We start from the raw sequence: 13,424 nt of genomic DNA on the forward strand, positions 1-13,424 counted from the left end.
TCAAGTCAAGTCAAGTCAACTTTTATTGTCATTTTGACCATAACTGCTGGTACAGTGCATAGTAAAAATGAAACAACGTTTTTCAGGACCATGGTTTACATGACACAGTACAAAAAGCTAGACTGAACTATGTAATAAAAAAAAACAACACAAAGAAAGCTACACTAGACTACAGACCTACACTGGACTGCATAAAGTGCACAAAAACAGTGCAGGCATTACAATAAATAATAAACAGGACAGTAGGGCAAGGTGTCAGTCCAGGTTTCATGTATTGAGGAGTCTGATAGCTTGGGGGAAGAAACTGTTACATAGTCTGGTCGTGAGAGCCCGAATGCTTTGGAGCCTTTTCCCAGACGGCAGGAGGGAAAAGAGATTGTATGAGGGGTGCATGGGGTCCTTCATAATGCTGTTTCCTTTGCGGATGCAATGTGTAGTGTAAATGTCCGTGATGGCGGGAAGAGAGACCCGGATGATCTTTTCAGCTGACCTCACTATCCACTGCAGGGTCTTGTGATCCGAGGTGGTGCAATTTCCGATTCCGGCAGTGATGCAGCTGCTCAGGATGCTCTCAATACAACCCCTGTAGAATGTGATGAGGATGGGGAGTGGGAGATGGACTTTACTCAGCCTTCGCAAAAAGTAGAGACGCTGCTGCGCTTTTTTTGCTATGGAGCTGGTGTTGAAGGACCTGGTGAGATTCTCCGTCAGGTGAACACCAAGAAATTTGGTGCTCTTTACGATCTCTACCGAGGAGCTGTCGATGTTCAGCGGGGAGTGGTCACTTCATGCCCTCCTGAAGTCAACAACCATCTCTTTTGTTTTGTTCACATTAAGAGACAGGTTGTTGGCTCTGCACCAGTCCGTTCAGTTCAAAAGTTAAAAGGTAAGATTTTATTCATTTTTATTTTGAAGTATATATGTTTCAGTTAATTAATGGCAGTTGTGAAGTTAAATGCATTTAGAATTTATTGTTTTAATTATGTTGAATTCTTTTTTTGTTTGCAAATATCTTGGATCTTCAGGGACAATTGAAAACAGCGATGGTGTGAGTTCTGAGGGAAGATCCTCTGTTCGTACCATATGTCATCCAGAGGCCATGATGAAGTAATAAATTGAATGCCATGTGGCTGTAAACATTTGGTAAACCACAAGAGCTAATGCAGGTGCAGCACAATGGTTAAATGGACTTTATATAAAAAAGTCTGCTTTAATTCTTAGAAACCATAAATGCATCCCGACACTGTAGAGACTATTTTTGCAAGTATTCACCCTCAGAGACAATAATTGATTTGGCACAAAGAGAAACTGCATTAATTGACAATTATCTTCATTGCTTCTGTTTTAATTGAATATGCAAGTCATATAAAACTAAATTTCTGTGTATCTACACACTAGACTTCCCTGAGCCTCCTTAAACAGTCAAAGCATGGTAATAACCAGGAATGGGAGTTTACTCTAGCCAGACATTCCTTCCAATCCCAAAGTAATCTCCACGTTTCTGATATGGGGTCATCCGCTTTCATTATGATTGATAGCTAGGGTTTTCACAGCTTTTCCACCTGAACTCTTCAATACTTTATCTCCTTTCTTATCGGATCAACTGTTGTGTTTCAATTTCATTGGTGTAGGCTTACCTGGCTTGCCTGCACCAGCTCCTCACTGGATATGTCCCACAGCCTTTAAAGAATGCCATTAATTCAATTGTCTGGGATGGAAACTTGAATTAATTTTCTCAAATGATGCGGAAGTCGAGTCTTACGGTTTAATGATCTCTGAGAAAACAATGATGTGGCACTTTCTCAAAGGATTGCAGTTCTGTTGGAGCAATTACACCTACAATGTTGCTTCTAGGGTGCTCCAGAGTCCTGACACATTAATAATGATGGAACTGTGATACACTTCCTCATTAAGATAGGGAAATCACAAATGGCGATATTTTCATATTCTGGATATTGTGAGGTTTACCAACATTTAGTACATATGCCTTTCCAGTTTCAGAATCCAGTTGCAAACCCCACCAGGATGTTTTATAATTTAATTCTCTAATTCTTATTTTTATATAATGGTACTGGATAATTGCTTAAACTGTCCCAATATTTTCTGCTCATCAACCTGGAAATAGCGTGACATTTCTTTTCAGCTGTTTGAGGGATGGTTTACCTTTGTTTCCTCTCTAATCAATGTTGATGAGGTCATGAGCACTTTCCCCAATGCCACACTTTAATTAGCCAACATTACTTGAGCATCATGCTTGGAACGTCGTTGGTTGATCAGCCTAACTACTCACTGGATGCCCATTCATCACCAGGGGACCTCATTAGTTTTAGACACTGCATTTGTTTCTCCCGTTCCTGGAGTGCACTTTTACTACTGTTGGGTTTAATATCAAACCCACAAAGGAACTCTGAATAGCAAAGAACTGATGTTGTAAAAGGCTTCATAATTTTTATGTGTGGAAGTTCTATAACTAAACAGTAGTAAACACCAGCTAGAAACAAATCATACACCTTCTGCAATAACACTTAAAATATGATTCAAATAACCCTCAGCAGGATATTTTTGTAAATTAAAAGATAACTCTTCTTTAGAAAACTGGATACAAAGTAACACTCGCACTATACTTTTCCCATGTGCTCGTGTACGAGACAAGTCTAGTTTCTTCCTTCATGAGAAAGAGGAAGTACAAATCACTGTGTGTACATTTTCCAAGCTCTTCTCAAGATAAAACAAGGGCTGGAAGTTGGAGACCTTGGTGAGAACTGTGCCTATTCAAACAACATACAGGGATCTGATTGACTGATCTGTGGCAAAGTAGGTACTAAATCTTTATCCTTAATCAGTCTGAACCTCAGCACTAACTAACCCAATGAAGGGTCCTGCTTCCAGAACATAATTAGAATGTACAGCAAGTTTCCTGAAGAGACTGCTCTACAAAAATAAATCTTACTCTACATTTCTCTATACTGTATGTGCACAGAGTAAAAAGTACAATAAACCATCATTACTCAGTTCCACCCCCCCCCCCCACCATTCCTTCACTTCATATAAGTCAGGGGACATCTTTTGTGGGTACATGTAACAAGGGCTATGACACCTCTGTTATGGGTTGGGAAATACAATGGAAGCAGCACTGATGAGCTGCTGTTGAGCAGTGCACACATTGTAAGATTATTTAGAACATCCTGTGTGTCAAAAATACCAGTTTAGTGCAATTTAATTTGCCAACTTTTAGTCTTAGAATCAGAATCAGGTTCAATATCTCCAGCATGTGTCGTGAGATTTGGTGTCTTCATTGCAGCAGACAATGCAATGCATAATAGAGAAAAAACTGAATTCTAGTAAATAATTATATATATATATATATATATATATACACACACACACAGTATATTAAATAGTTACATTAGTGTGCAAAAAATAGAAATTTTAAAAAGTAGTGAGGTAGTGTTCATGGGTTTAATGTCCATTCAGTCATCAGATGGCAGAGGGGAAGAAGCTGTTCCAGAATCTTTGAGAATGAACCTTCAGGCTTCTGTACCTCCTTCCAATGACAACAAGGCATGGCCTGGATGTTGGGGGTCCTTAATGATGGACACTGCCTTTTTGAGACATCGCTCCTTTAAGATGCCTGGATCTTATGGAGGCTAGTGCTTATGATGGAGCTGATTAAGATTACAACTCTGTGCAGCTTACTTCGATCCTGTGCAATAACCACCACCCCTCCCATAACAGATGATGATGCAGCTAGTTAGAATGCTCTGCATGATACACCTGTAGAAATGTGTGTTTTTGGTGACATACCAAATCTTCCCAAACACCTAATGAAATATAGCCACTGTTGTGCCTTCTAATCCCTCTACGAGGACTGGTGTGTGTTCACTCATCCTACCTTTTTTGAAGTCCACAATCAGTTCTTTGATTTTACTGGTCGAGTGCAAGGTTGTTGCTGTGACACCACTCAACCAGCTGATATATCTTGCTCCTGTATGCCCTCTCATCACCATCTGAAATTCTACCAACAATGGTTTCATCATCAGCAAATTTGCCTAGCCCCAGAGTCATTGGTGTAGAGAGAATAGAGCAATGCTGAGATGTGCAGGTGTTGATTGTCAGTGAGGTGGAGATGTTGTCTCTGATCTGCATGGATTGTGGTCTTCTGGTCAAGAAGTCAAGGATCCTGTTACAAAGGGAAGTACAGGAGCCAAGTTCAGAGCTTTTTGATCAGAACTTTAGGAATGATTGTATTATATGTTGAGCTGTAATCAATAAACTGCATCCTAACATAGATATATGTATTATCCAGGTGGTCCAAGACTGCATGAAGAGCCAATGAGATCATGTCCACCGTAGATCTTTTGTGACAATAATCAAATTGCAGTGGGTCCAGGTCCTTGCTGAGATAGGAGTTAAATCTAGCCATAAGTAACATCTCAAAGCATTTCATCACCATAGATGTAAGCACTACTAGATGATAGACATTAAGGGTGCTCACCTTGCTCTTCTTGGGCACCGATATAATTGTTGCCCCTTTAAAGCAGGAAGGAAATTGAAGATGTCTTTGAACACCCTGCAGGTTTTCAGAGTCCTACCAGGTACTGCACTGGAGCCTGTTGCCTTGCGAGGGATTACCCTCTTGAAAGGCAGCCCGACGTCAGCCTCTGAGACAGAGGTCACAGGGTCATCAGGTGCTGTGGGGAACCACATAGCTGTAGTTTTAATTCCCCCTTTCAAAGTGGGCATAAATTGCATAGAGTTCATCTGGGAATGAAGCATCACTGCCATTCATGATGTTGGGTGTTGCCTTGTAGAAACTACTGACCTGAAAACCCTGTCAGGGTTGACGTGCATCTGATTTTGTCTCCTACCTTGTTCGGAATTGTTCCTTAGCTCTTGAAATAGCCCTCTGCAAGTCATACCTGTTTTCTTTTGTACAGACCTGGGTCACCAGACTTGAATGCCACAGGTCTAGCCCTCAGCCCACTACGGAACTCCTGGTTCATCCACAGCTTTTGCAAAAGCACAGGTTCAATTACATGTCAAAATACAATGAGTGTTTCTGCCCAACCACTTTTTCAGATGGACTCTGGTAACAAAGCATTTACGTGATTGCTTCAGTAAGTTTCTGGATTATTGGGAAGGAGGATTTGGCAAGAGTAAATTATGATAAATTGCCAATAGTGTGAAAAACTGACAGCTCTAATCTTTGCAAAAATACAGTTAAACATGAAAATCTTAAAAGTCACGGCTGTGATATCTGCTCCTTTATAGAGTGCACTTTGTCTTCTTTTGCACACTGGCTGTTTGCCGGCCTTTGAATGATTATGTATAGTTCTTTTGGTAAATTCTGTTGCATTTCTTTTTCTCCCCTGTAACTGCCTGCAAGAAATGAATCGCAATAGTATATAACATGTGTGCAGTGGTGCTAGAAAGTTAGTGAACCCTGTAGAATTTTCTCTATTTCTGCATAAATATGACTGGAAATGTGAATAAATCTTCATGCAAGTCTTAAAAGAGAATCCAATGAAATAAATAACACAAAAAATTATACTTTTTCATTTATTTGAGAAAATTGATCCAATATTTCATGTATTTGTTAGAAAAGTATGTGAACCTCTGAGGTAATGCCTTCCACAAAATCTATTTGGAGTCAGGTGTTCCAATCACTGAGCTGAGATTGGAGGTGTGGGTTGTCGAGGTGCCCTGCCCTGTAAAAATGACAAAGTCAGGTTACAGGCAGAGCCTGCTCTTCTCAAGGAAGATCTGTATTTGTGCACCATGCCTCAATCAAAACAACTTTTAGAGGACCTTAGAAGAATTGTGGAGAAGCATGAAGATGGAAAAGGATACAAAAGTATTTCTAAAGACCTGAGTGTTCATCAGTCCACAGTAAGGGAAACTGTCTACAAATAGAAGAATCTCAGTACTTTTGCTACTTTCCCTGGAAGTGGGCATCCTGCAAAGATCACACCAAGAGCACATTGCGCAATGCTGAAGGAGGTAAAAAGAACCCAAGAGTAACAGCAAAAGACCTGCAGAATTCTCTAGAACTTGCCAAAGTCTCTGTACATGTGTCCATTACAAGAAAAGCACTGAACAAGAATGGTGTTCACTGAAACTACTGCTCTCCAAAACAAAATTGCTGCACATCCCAAGTTTGCTAAAGACTACCTGGATGTTCTCTGTTGCTTCCGGGACAATGTTCTGTAGACAGATGAAACAAAAGTTGAACTTTTTGGCCAAAAATTGCTATGTTTGGAGGGAAAAGGGCACTGCACACCAACACCAAAAACTCATCCCATCTGTGAAGCATGGTGGAAGGAGATCATGGGTTGTGGCTGCTTTGCTGCCTCCAGGCCTGGACAGTTTGCAATCATTGAGGGAACAATGAATTCAAAACTATATCGAGATATTTTACAAGTGAATGTCAAGGTAGCAGTCTGTTATGTGAAGCTTAATACAAGTTGGTTAATACAAGACAATTATCTGAAAGACAACAGTAAATCAACAACAGAATGGTTTAAAAATAATATTTGTGTTTTGCAATGGCCGAGTCAAAGTCCTGAACGTAATCCTACTGAAATGTTGTGGAAGGACCTGAAGCAAGTAGTTCTTGCAAGGAAGCCCACCAGTAAGCCAGAGTTGAAGCAGTTTTGTAAAGAGGAATGGCCTAAAATTCCTCCAAACCGATGTGCAGCACTGAGCAACAGTTTCCAAACCATTTGGTTGAAACAATTGCTGTACGGGGTGGGGGGTCACACCAGTTCATTTTTCCTCAATAAACAACAAGTATAAAGCTTTTTCTGTTATTTATGTAATTGGGTTCTGTCTAGTTTAAGGACTTGCATGAAGATCTGATCACATTTTAGGTCAGATGTATGCAGAAGTAGAGAAAATTCTACAGGGTTCATAAACTTCCTAGCACCACTGTACTTTTATAATAAATTTACTTTGAAATTTGAATCTTTGTTAAATGAAATATATTTAAGATCTTTATAATGTATGTCCTAAGTACCTCATCTTTGGTCCAGAAAACAATTCTAACAAGTGTAGAGTCTCATTCTCTCATGAATATATAGTCAGACTATTTTTTGTAATGTTTCATGTATATTGTTACTTAAGCTTTAATCTTATATCTATTACCTAATTTTTATTTCTGCAAAATAAAAGTGAATTACAATCCGTGCTTTCTATTTCGTGTGTTGCTATTTGGTAGGCTGAACAGCGCGCCTGATACACCCGACTCATTCCAACCTTCATCCCACAGTACTGTACCCTCATCCCTGCCTTTTCATCTGTTTCCACCTTTCACCCACCAGACTCTTGTCCCACCCATTTCATATATTGGCAAATTTTGCTTGTCCCTCTCAGTCCTCATGCAGGGTCTCAACCCAGAACATTAATGCACACCTTTATCCCACACAGATGCTGCTTGATCTGCTGAGATCCTCCAGAGCTCTGCTTTTTGTTCCTGATCCCAGTATCTGCAGTCGAGATAATTTTATAGTTGATACAGTACAAGATCTCCTGTAGATGGTGCCAAATTCAAAGTTACATCACAATAGAGGGAAACTACGGCACTGCAGCTAATACGATCAGTTGAGAGCACCATTCCTCTGCCTCTTTCTAAAATTATGAAAAAAAATCTTCCCAATACTTTGAGTGCTTTCATTTCATAGTTGAATTATTAAATAGGTCAGAAAATTTGCAAAATGCAAAGTATAATCTTCAGTACATCTTTATTAGAGCTATAAATGATTCTCTCAGTAATATTCTTCAAATAAACCATACGACTTATCATACCATTATTTTCTGTGGTATTTTAGCCTGATAGGTGGGTTGATCATACCAACAACAGGGACAAGGGGAGAATCACTGACAGCCAAACACAAGGTTATGCTCCACTGAAAATATGTAAGTACAGAAATGGCAACAGCATTCAAAGTATAAATTTGTGGCAAGTATTTGAGCCTGTTAGTGAACAGTCAATTGAGGACAAAACACATACCATCCACATGAAATTTGTTTTGCAGTTCCCCTCTCCTGCACAGACACCAGCATCCCACCCACACCCCTGCACACAAGGACTTTAATACTTTTTTTTAGTGTGGCTAAATAAATACCCCATAATTCATCTACAAATGATTCATGATGTTGTCCAGCCTCCAGACTTTTACATCAGAATGATAATTAAAATAAAATAACTCAGTTACAGCATTCTGAAACTAAATCAAGTCAGTGAATTACATAGCATTAATATTCTATTTCACCATTTTGCAGAATGTGTTTTGTCTAATGTTCTGAGAAATTGATATCTTGGTAGACCCTTTCTCCCTTCTGGAGATAACAATCCATCCTCCTCTGATCACTTCTTTTAAAGAAAATGGTTAAATTATGTTGACCAGTTGTGATCATGCAATTCCAAAAATGCAATGAGATCTGGAACTAAGTGACTGAGTGAGTTTTATGCTGTGTTAGGTTAATGGACTGAGACACTGCAAGCACTCCCATCTCACCTCTGGCCTCTGGACACCTATACTCTCAGTCCTTCAGGAGACAGTAGATTGCAGTGGCCAACCATTAAGCTCCTACAGACCACCATGTTTAGGATAGAAAGCTTGAGCCTCAATTTGTAGTTCAATCACTAAATGAAAGAATAAGGCAGACAATTCCCAAAACGTAAATAAACATTTATTGCCTATCAGGTTAAATCTACTATTTCAATAAAATAACATTAATCATACTTTCTGTACAATGGAAAATTAAAGAAAAACTACATCATAAACCTAACTTATTTACATTAGCAAAACAATGGTTACTAGCGTTATACACAACAATGGCTTTGTGTCAAATTTTATTAAGTCACTTCATGAAAGTGCACAACTTCCTTGCGGCACTTGACAAAAAGTATTGCACTGGTAATGACAGTAACTGTTAAGGGCTTTGCACTATCCTTTACCTAAATCAAGCAGAATGATTGTCTGTGAATTGACAATGTCCACGTCAGAGGTGCAATCTATTTAGCTCTACCCAAGATTTCAAGTGAAACAGAATTCCATTAATGATCCTGAATGTTTAACACAACTGCAGCATCCTGATAAACAAGGATTAGACAAGACTCAGAACTACACCACTTTCTGAGCAGTATTGAGTATTTTAAAATTGGGTCTGCAATTAAATGTATAATTTTGTTATTTAAGAGTCATTTTATTAATCAGTAGATTACGACTTGGTATTCAAACTCACTGTATGACTCTCTGCATACAAATTGTCAAGAGTTACAGACTTGGGATGCAAGACTGCTAAAATATCTATCAGTATCAAAAGGAGATTTTAAGTTGTCCAATTTCAAGTCTTTGCTTAACAAATTTTGAATTTTAGTCTGGGTACACAGTAAACAAAGGGGAAAATGTAAGAAGAAAAGATATCAGAGCTAGAATTCTTGTTATTTTTTAATTGGTGTAGAAAAATTCCAAAATGTAGAGTCCAACCCAGATCTACAAAAGGTTTTGTGTAATTCAACATTGATTTCTGTCCAGTAGCCTGATGAAAATTCCTGCACCAGAATAGAAATCTTAATGGCCCAAAGGTAAAACAATCTGGCAGCAATCCCCATTTAGTTCACACCCAAAAAAAATCCAAATAAAAACCTCCTGAATCAGGCAAAAAGGCTGCTGGCACCTAATGGCACACAACAGGTACCTCCAGGAAGGAAAATAGGAGGAGAAGATCAAGGAAGAAAAGAAACGAAATATTGCACTATGACATACAGCATTTAGAGTCTCACTAAGCTTTCTTAGCAAATTTCCAGAGTTTACACTACACAGAACCAAGTTACCAAAAGCCTGCACTGGAACAGCACTGAAGACATATAGCTACTTAAATATAAATCTTATACATACATACATATATATATATATAAAAAGTGGACTGAGATTTTTTTCAGAGAAACTAGTACAGTATTCAAGATTTTTCACAAGTACAGCTCAACTGAACCACACATTTTGGTCAATGCATTTAGGTCAGCTGGGTATTACTCAATTACAACAAACTGCTTCAGTAAAGACTAATTGGTATGAAACAATTATCCATTTTCTAGATCTATGGATGTTCAAGATATAAATGGATTGGAAATCAAATAAAATTAGAAAACGATAACTCTGTACCAGAATTAAATGTAGTTACTGCACTTCCCTCACGTAATCACATGATTCTAAAGTAATGTTCTCGAATTCACAATTTAAAACATCTACAAACAAACTATACTAATTCAGCATCCACCAAACAGTAAAAATCGTTAGGGTACTTCTAAAATAAATGCAACTGAAGATACTTTACATTGTAAAAAAATAGAGTAAGTGTGATAATATATTTACTGCGTTAACACTGAACAAAATTGTATTCCAAAGCAAAAATGACCAAATTTTAAGAGCCTATTCTATATTTTAAGGCACTATTAAAGGGCTTCAAAACAGAACTTTGCCCTGAGAAAACTGCTTCAACATGTATCCAATGTGCAAATATACCACAGCAATTTTAAAAAGTTAGTACTAAAACCAAAATTCTTACAAGTCATCTGACTCATTTGTAACAAAACATTTAGAACAAATAGACAGTTTGTTTTATACAATTCTACCCCAAATATCAGCATATTCCAATGAAAAACTGACATATACTGGCATATAATCTGTTCTCCCCCTCTCAAGGGCATAACTCCAAATCTTCCCTTAGCAATTCAACACCTGACAAGTATTGTGTAAAAATGTATTGATTAAGAAATATTGAAGATCTGTCCTCGGCTGTAAACACAAGATACACTACTGTATTTTCAAGGAATGTCATCTTTTGTCACAAAATAAAAATGTGAATAATTTAATATTGGTGGGTTTTCCACTATTATTCAAAGTAAAAATGGATGCCATTTTCAGTCAAGACAAAAAAGCTCCATTCAACAAGACTGTCAGAAGTACCAGTGCTCAGTGCCATCATCTATAAACTTGCAAGTGGAATTCTTCAGACTTTAAGCAAAATGTGTGAAACACTATTGAATGTTTTTTTAAATATTGTATAAATCTGAGAGGTTTGGTTTTAAAATTTAGTTGCAATTGTATGCAAAAAATGTTAACAAATTAACTGTAACATTGCATTTGAATTCTTAAATTGTACTGTTATTGTTTGCTTTTGGAAAGTAAATGGAGAATTAAAGCATTGATTCAGCAGATGAATATAATTTAAGCATTTCCAGATTGCTGATATTCAGAGCCCCTGCATTGAAAAGACTTAAAACAAGGGATGTAATTACAGTGAAGAAAATGTTAAATTGCTTGATTAAAATAGGAATCAATAACAGGACACATCAGTACTCAAGTAAACCAGAATGTTAATTGCTGCAGCTACACAATATATAGCTCTGTGAACAATATCTTGGATGTATACATATGTACATTTTTTGTAGTTGGTACTTGTTAAAGAGTAGCTGGAGCTCAGTCTGGCTAATTTAGCAACCTATTTATATAACATTCTGCTTTTATTTCATTGAATTGTTTTTGGTATTCTAAAACGAATGTCATCTTTTGAGATGCAGTTGGCAGAATTCCAACACATGGGGGGGGGGGGGGAGTAGGGAAATGACAGGTGACAGTGGGAATCTGTGCTTACACGTTAGTACACTATTGATGTTAGCTAGCAAAATCTGCAAGTCTCATGCATTAGGATTAGATGGTCTTTTCAATAGTTGCAATATTGGTTCACTTAGCTACATGTATCCAGGAACCAGGGCGGGGGGGGGGGGGGGGGGGGGGGGAGGGAAATCAAACAGTCGACTACCACTTCGATATAAATGAAAATCTGCAGAGACGACTGTCCGTGTGCACGTTATGACACTGCCATTGTATTACTGTGCATATGTAGACATTCCATAGTTTAACAGAATATAGATGCCACAAATTCAAGATGTTCCAGCAGCTCTAATTCTTTGCGGAATCAGGAAGCTGTTACGAAGCAACTTTCATAGGTCTCCATCAGAAGGTGGTTGACAAAGGCGGTAGAGCCTAGAGAAAAAATTTAAAGGAATTACAAATTTAATATCTATTTTGTCCTGTGAAGAAAAATAACAAGCATATTCTTTATGAGAGGAAAAAGTCTTGGAATTTCAAGACATGACCTGTCCTCTAGATTATTAACAAAGCACACTGAGCAGATGAAGGGAAAATTGCTGAGGTAACAGAAGTAAACAACTGAATCAAGAATCTATTTCACATTCAGTTTTCTATTTCCTTTGGCTGCTAACGTGTGATCACCCATTTTGCAAGTGGACAATTTCACCTCTTGCATTCCAAATTTTCCAGAAAAAACTTTTACGGCTTTCCCAACAAATCCTCCCTCATCTAATACTGGAATGAGAAGAAGTTAGGCTTGCAATTTCTAAGTTCTCTGAAGAAATGGACATGCTCCTTAAATATGCAAGCAAACCCAGTTAAAATAATATTAACAAAATCCTTTGCAAATATCTGTAAAGCTCACTTTTGATAATAATCTATATCCCCAGATTGTTTGTCACTTTGTCACATGGTGCGAGCAGAATCATCTGCAGCTTAATGTGGAAAAGACTAAGGAGCTGGTGGTGGACCTGAGGAGGGCTAAGGTACCGGTGACCCCTGTTTCCATCCAAGGGGTCAGTGTGGACATAGTGGAGGATTACAAATACCTGGGGATACGAATGGACAATAAACTGGACTGGTCAAAGAACATGGAGGCTGTCTACAAGAAGGGTCAGAGCCATCTCTATTTCCTGAGGAGACTGAGGTCCTTTAAAATCTGCCAGACGATGCTGAGGATGTTCTACGAGGCTGTGGTGGACAGTGCTATCATGTTTGCTGTTGTGCGCTGGGGCAGCAGGCTGAGGGCAGCAGACACCAACAGAATCAACAAACTCATTCGTAAGGCCAGTGATGTTGTAGGGGTGGAACTGGACTCTCTGACGGTGGTGTCTGAAAAGAGGATGCTGTCCAAGTTGTATGCCATCTTGGACAATGACTCCTATCCACTCCATAATGTACTGGTTAGGCACAGGAGTACATTCAGCCAGAGACTCATTCCACCGAGATGTAACCCTGAACGTCATAGGAAGTCATTCCTGCCTGTGGCCATCAAACTTTACAACCCCTCCCTCGGAGTATCAGACACCCTGAGCCAATAGGCTGGTCCTGGACTTATTTCCACTTGGCATGATTAACTTATTATTATTTGATTATTTATAGTTTTATATTGCTATATTTCTTCACTATTCTTGGTTGGTGCAGCTGTAACGAAACCCAATTTCCCGCAGGATCAATTAAGTATGTCTGTCTGTCTGTTAATAGTACTTCTTTCTAGATCACCCTGGCTACTGGCACATCAATATTAGCTGAGTAGAGCACCAAGTC

At 38.5% G+C, this 13,424-nt stretch overlaps 1 protein-coding gene across 1 annotated transcript in view; it reads right to left on the reverse strand.

Annotated features, from left to right (window-relative positions):
* Positions 1 to 8,675: 8,675 nt before the first annotated feature.
* The window catches only part of prex1 (phosphatidylinositol-3,4,5-trisphosphate-dependent Rac exchange factor 1), a 201,458-nt gene continuing 196,709 nt past the window's right edge, over positions 8,676 to 13,424 (reverse strand). Inside the window, exon 41 of the mRNA XM_073061760.1 lies at positions 8,676 to 12,050. Within this exon, the coding sequence (XP_072917861.1) occupies positions 12,008 to 12,050 (43 nt within the window). The 3' untranslated portion in view covers positions 8,676 to 12,007. The remainder of the gene's footprint in view (positions 12,051 to 13,424) is intronic.

The sequence above is a fragment of the Hemitrygon akajei genome, chromosome 11 (genome assembly GCF_048418815.1).
Source record: "Hemitrygon akajei chromosome 11, sHemAka1.3, whole genome shotgun sequence".
Taxonomy (NCBI): domain Eukaryota; kingdom Metazoa; phylum Chordata; class Chondrichthyes; order Myliobatiformes; family Dasyatidae; genus Hemitrygon; species Hemitrygon akajei.